Here is a 6,204-nt window from a genome sequence, read left to right as displayed (position 1 = left end):
TTCATGGGTTGGTTTAAAAGGGGCTATGTATCGATACTCGAAACCACGATCAGCAATGCAGCGATTGGCTGGCGGCAAGACAGCAACGTAATGACATCATATAATTAAAAAAGACACCTGACGAAAAACTTGACAAATTTCTGGACTTTTATAAGGAAACAGCCAAGCGAACAAAACTATATAAATGTTATAATAGATAAATGAAATGTGCACTGTTTTTATTTTATTTTATTTTTTTACATGATTCCCAATTATTTATATTCACAATTTCTAATATTTTTACAGGCTTTACATTTTTATTTCAATGTAGTAATTAGTAATTCATTTAATTTTATATTTGAACAGATTTGTTACGTGACAGCATTAATTAAAGGACAGATTTTAAGTACCAATTCTGCTTAAAGAGATGCAATCTAATCCTGTTTACATGAAATAAGCTGCTCCCGAGCAGGTTTGAGCTCACGGACCTGTTGCTATGACAGCAACTCCGGGATGAGCTTCGAAGAACCAAACAATCCAAGATCATGCCAAATTGTCAACAATCAAATTCAGCTAACCGAGTTAGCGACGTACGAAGAACGGGCCCCTGGCTGTGGAAAAACAACATGTTTGTATACACTGCCAAAGAATTCCAACGTCAGAGAAAAATGGATTCAGTTTATTTTTAGTGAACGTCCCAGTCATGTCTGCTAATTTACGAGTGTGTTTAGTACCTTTCACCAAATCGCAGTATGATGCTGGCTTTGCCAAAATAGTTTTGCTAAAAGATCAGGGCGTGCCAACTGTTCTGGACCCAACATTGATGCCGCAAACTGTAAGTAATATATTTCATGTAAAAACTATTTTTAAAACGGTAACGGCAGTTAATAACGGATGTTAGCCAATCATAAAATTAGGCGGTTACACTGACCTCTTAAAGAGAAAACACCCCAAAACCCACTGTTTCTGTCAGAGGATGAGAAACGAGGTGGAAAAAGGTCATAAATCACTCAATTTTAATGATTTTTGTCCAAACAAACTTGAGTAATATTATACTTACACCTCAGGGAACACAATAAAAAAAATCATGTCATGACCCCTTTAAAGTAAATGTATCGTTTAACATCACACTTTTATGCATTTTCTACCCTAAAATCCCTGTTGACTAAATGACCTGAAGGACCTGTACTATTTCTGTGGGGAAAAGGAAAATGGAACTGACTGGGTAAGCATACTGGGAAAGTAGACTTAGACTGTAAGTATTTAATTTTAGTGTTCAATGTTTAGTGTCATTTTCTAGTTGTTATTCAGTTATATAGAAGGCAAAGAGATTGTTTTTGTTCTGTATTTTTTCTATAGTTTTTCTTGTAAATTCTTAAAAGGATTGTTCAACAAAAATGACAATTCTGTTATTTACTATTCCTCATGTTGTTCCAAAGAACTTTTGTTTATCATGAAAAGCAAATTGGGATATTTTTAATGAAACCTGAGATTTCTGTCCCTTTACTGACAGTCCAGATAAACAAAACTTTCAAGATCCAAAAAGGTAAAAAAAATGTATCCATATGAATCAAGCCATTTAATCCAAGTCTTCTGAAGTGACATGTTCACTTTAGGATGGAGAGAATTAATTTAGCCATAATAAACATTGATTCAAACACGGAAGTGTTTGTGTCTGTGCATGGCACACGAGAACCAATGAGGTTTGTTCTAGCACCTCCCGCAGACACGTGAGAGTTTTTCATTTACATGTGTATGTGACGCCTCGGTTGTTGGTCACAGGTTTTTCAATCTTACGCAAACACACTGAGAAACCATAAACCCCAAATCCAGCATACAGAGATTCAGTGAATGTGGAGGTGAATGTGTGTAAATGCGTGAGTGTGTGTGTGTTAGAGACGCTGTAGAAGGACAAACTGCCAGCCAACCTGTCCAAATATACGCCGACTATCTTAGAGGAACGTAAGGGGACATGTATGTCAGTTGAATTATTATTGTGACGGGCAATGAATCTATTATCAGAGCAGATCAGACTCCAGGAGTTTTTATTTCGTCCAAACCAACAGTCATGACTCTGTCCTTTCCTGCTGATTCCTTTATATGTCACTGATATAACAGAATGTCCCCTCCATTCAGCCTCCCAGTAACAGCGTCCAGACAGACTCTCTCTAGAAAGAACCTGATGGCATATATCAAATCTTTCTGGATGATCGAGAAATGACTGTTCCTCATCCACACGTGTCACCTTTCTGTTCCCCTCAGACAGAATGAGACAAGTGTTTGCTGTGTTTGGATCCAGTGTGAGAAAACAGGCATCTGAACACAAGAAGAGAGAACATTTAGAACACACCACAACAGCAGTCACTAAAGGAGTACATTTGCAGACGTACATTTGTGTAGACCTGCTGTAATCCTGAACTCTCCTCCATGATCCACACTATAAAACACACACAGTGTTCACATTCTGCACATCAGATATAAGTAAACACACAGCAGTGTAACTCTTCCTGGTCAACATACTTGAGTTTGTCCAGTGTGCAGTGTGGATCCTCCAGTTTTTCAGAGAGCAGTTTGACTCCTGAATCTCCTGGGTGATTGTAGCTCAGATCCAGCTCTCTCAAGTGTGAGGGGTTTGAACTCAGAGCTGAAGACACATAACGACAGCCTTTCTCTGTCACCATACAGCCTGATAATCTACAAACACACAACAACAGTCCACATCACATTAGTTTGACAATCAAAAGTATTTAAAATACTTGTATATCTGTATGTTACGTTGTGTTAATATATACTGAACAAAATTATAAACGCAACACTTTTGTTTTTGAAGAGGAGTTGACCAACATTCCACAGGCCACAATCAACAACCTGATCAACTCTATGCGAAGGAGATGTGTTGCACTGCGTGAGGCAAATAGTGTTCACACCAGATACTGACTGGTTTTCGTTGTTGCTCAATAAAGCTGGAATTGTGACATTTTCACTTGTAAATAAAAATAAGACAAAAAATATAAAGATAAAAATAATGAAATAAATCGTTGATAAAATTACAATAATAAGCATTGTACCATTTAATCTTGAATTATTCATCATATAAATGTTTCATGTTCCAGCCATGTGACAACTTTTATGGTGAACTATTACAGTGACGTAGTGCTTGAAGTGTGCTTACTTTTTACTCTACAGTACCAGTATTTCAGATCAGCTCTTTTAAAATTTATTACATTTAAAGAGGTGTCCATTATGCCATAAAAATATAAAATGATAGAAAAGGTAGATTATTGTTATTAGGAAGATTATGAGTGATGTAGGCCTAGTTCTAACACATATTTTTGCACCATTGTCACATTAATATCACAAATGAAAGGTCTGAAACATACATTTAATAATTCGCTGATGCATTCAGCAGGTCACGTACTTATTCTTTATCTTTTTTTTTTTGACAAATCTATTTCCCGTAAACAGAGCCCTGCTCAAAATAATAATGTACATGAATTAAGAAATTATCACTTTTTTATTAAATTATTCCTTTGTGTTTAAAATAGTGGTGTCAAAATTAGCGTTAACGCAGGCGATTAATTTTTTCAGTTAAAAATATTTAACGCAATTAACACAGGGGCGGGGCTAGGGTTGGCCACCCCCACTCACAACTGCTGCTTCTGTCACTTTTTCTCTTGACAAGAAGTGCATTTATTCAATCGCAGAACGACTGAGAATGGGAGACGTTTCAGACGCTCGCTCCACTTCACTTCAGCGCCAGGCACTACTGTGCTCGAAGCGCGTGATCTTCAATTGCACAATGCACACACATTGGGGGAAGTCGTGGCCTAATGGTTAGAGAGTCGGACTCGTAACCCAAGGTTTTGGGATTGTAGGTGGGGGGAGTAAATGTACAGCGCTCTCTTCCACCTTCAATACCACGACTGAGGTGCCCCTTGAGCAAGGCACTGAACCCCCAACTGCTCCCCGGGCGCCGCAGCACTAATTCAGAGTATGGGTCACCATACTTGGCCACATGTCACGTCACTTTCAAAGGCGCTGGCTCGGGCTGTAGCCTGTATCCTTTCATATCAAAGCGCGAAATAATCTACGTGCATGCAATGTTGTGGTCAGTTAAGTCATGAAGTTACCAAAAAGGCGATTAAAGCTGTCCTGGAGCAGCCTAGGACTGTCTCACTTATCTAACACACCCGATTTAACTCGTCAGCTCATTAATAGAGACTTTAAGACCTGAAGTGGGTCAGAAAAGGTAAAAAGAGTTGAGAGAAAATATGATGCGTGTCAGATCTGCGTCACGTTCAGCAGCAGCAGCTCTTAAAGAAATACCAGTCAAAACAACCTAATAACCAGCTGCTGTGATGTCTGTTCATCAAAGGACAAAGAAAAAAAAGAGGGAAAAAGTATTGGTATCATTGATACTGGCCTTCGGTCATAAAAAAAGATGCCATTAAACAAATATAAAATAATATACTGTCTTTATGTTGTTTGTACATTAATTTGAAGATTGAATGTGAAATTATTGCAATATAAAAGTATATTTAAAAACTTTAATGTTAGGTGGGGTTAATCGCAATTAATTTCAGAAAAATGTGCGATTAATTAGTAAATTTTTTTTATCGATTGACAGCACTAGTTTAAATAAATAATTAAACCATGTTTTAAATAATAACAATAATAGTAATAATAATATTATTATTATTATTACAATAACTAGAAAAATGGATCTTAAACCGAGGGAACAAATTAATAAAACGTCCTAATATTTGAACTAAAACGAATGGTTAATAAATCATGCTAGTGAGATAAAATCTTTTTTCCGCACATCACACGTGGCACTCCATAAATTGGCTTACACGTTTTCAATTTCGCATGGGAAACGTTAAATTTACTAATTATTGCAGATTTTCAAATAGAGTCATATTCCATGTGATTTGATTTAAAATGAGGAATACAAAACATGATTTGAAGCCATGTCATTTGTGTTTTTCGGCATGCGGGTGGTTGGGGGAATCCATCAAAAACATAAAAAATAAAATTTTAATTAGTCAGCACAATACAACTGAACAATTCTGACATTTTGTCATGAGATATGTATTACATATCTATTTACATGTTAGGCTTTTGTGAAAATGACTTCTGCAGATCGGCTGAACTACAGGGAACAAACCCTGATTAACAACATTAGTTTCCAACAGTTTTATCGTGGGGGTGGAATTAGAAAGGTGTGAATCGCCACTCTTTCATAAGGAGAGTGTCTGATGACCGATGTGTGTTTCAAACATTCAGAGAAGGTTTAGCAAAGTGTCTTTCAGCATAAATGCCTCGTTTGGTTTTGTTTTTGCAGTTGGCGTGCAATGGCCTATATATATTGGCTTCTGCATTTAAATGTGACTGCATGAAAAATAGTTTTACTCAAATCTTAAATGGATTGTATAAAAGTGAGTAAAGGAGGCTCCTTTTGAATTCAATGAAGTTGTCAAATATATAAATATAATTAATGAAGCTAACTGCACTATGATTCTCTTATTTACAATGTGTGTGCATAAAAGAATGTAAAGTAAAATAAAAGAATGTCTGTTTTCTGTAGAATGTTTTGTAAAACGTATATAGGGTCACTAGCGACCCAAGGTATGTAGGCTAAGTATATTTTTCCTGCGCAACAATAATTAAAGGGGTCATATGATGCGATTTCAATTTTTCCTTTCTCTTTGAAGTGTTACAAGCTCTTGGTGCATAAAGAAAATCTGTAAAGTTGCAAAGACTAAAATCTCAAATCTGAAGAGATATTCTTTATAAAAGTTAAGAGTCAACCATGCCTACCTAAAACGGCTCGTTCTAACGCGCCCCCACATGTCTACGTCACGATGTGGGAAGATTTGCATAACACCGCCCAAATGTTCATGCAAAGAAAGAAGGCATAACTTTGATTCTCACTGTAGTATTGTTGTTGCCGTGTGTTTCGTTGTGAAAGCAAAACTACTTTGTTTGACCTTCCAAAAGAGGACGATATCCAAGCCGCCAGCCTCCACTCACTCAAGTCGCCGGCTCTTTTGGAAGGACACAACTAGAAATCAGTGGTTAAGTTGTATTTACAACACTGTTCCAGAACAGTTCAACCCAAATATTCAGATGTGTGCAGCGCATTTTATGGAGGACTGTTTCCTGATCCTGGTACAGTAGCCTACAATGCCGGCTGTTCTGACTCACAGACTGTAAGTACGTTTT

General features: G+C 37.0%; 1 protein-coding gene across 1 annotated transcript in view; it reads right to left on the bottom strand.

Annotated features, from left to right (window-relative positions):
• Nucleotides 1-1,620: 1,620 nt before the first annotated feature.
• The window catches only part of LOC107690967 (NACHT, LRR and PYD domains-containing protein 12-like), a 19,663-nt gene continuing 15,079 nt past the window's right edge, over nucleotides 1,621-6,204 (bottom strand). Inside the window, exons 8-10 of the mRNA XM_016489406.1 lie at nucleotides 2,500-2,673; nucleotides 2,370-2,416; nucleotides 1,621-2,295 (exon numbers count right to left, since the gene is read on the bottom strand). Coding sequence (XP_016344892.1) covers nucleotides 1,721-2,295; nucleotides 2,370-2,416; nucleotides 2,500-2,673 — 796 coding nt within the window. The 3' untranslated portion in view covers nucleotides 1,621-1,720. The remainder of the gene's footprint in view (nucleotides 2,296-2,369; nucleotides 2,417-2,499; nucleotides 2,674-6,204) is intronic.

Source organism: Sinocyclocheilus anshuiensis, unplaced genomic scaffold (assembly GCF_001515605.1).
Source record: "Sinocyclocheilus anshuiensis isolate Anshui unplaced genomic scaffold, SAMN03320099.WGS_v1.1 scaffold66, whole genome shotgun sequence".
Classification (NCBI taxonomy): domain Eukaryota; kingdom Metazoa; phylum Chordata; class Actinopteri; order Cypriniformes; family Cyprinidae; genus Sinocyclocheilus; species Sinocyclocheilus anshuiensis.
The sequence above is the reverse complement of the archived record's forward strand: the minus strand, read 5'-3'. Positions and strand labels throughout refer to the sequence as shown.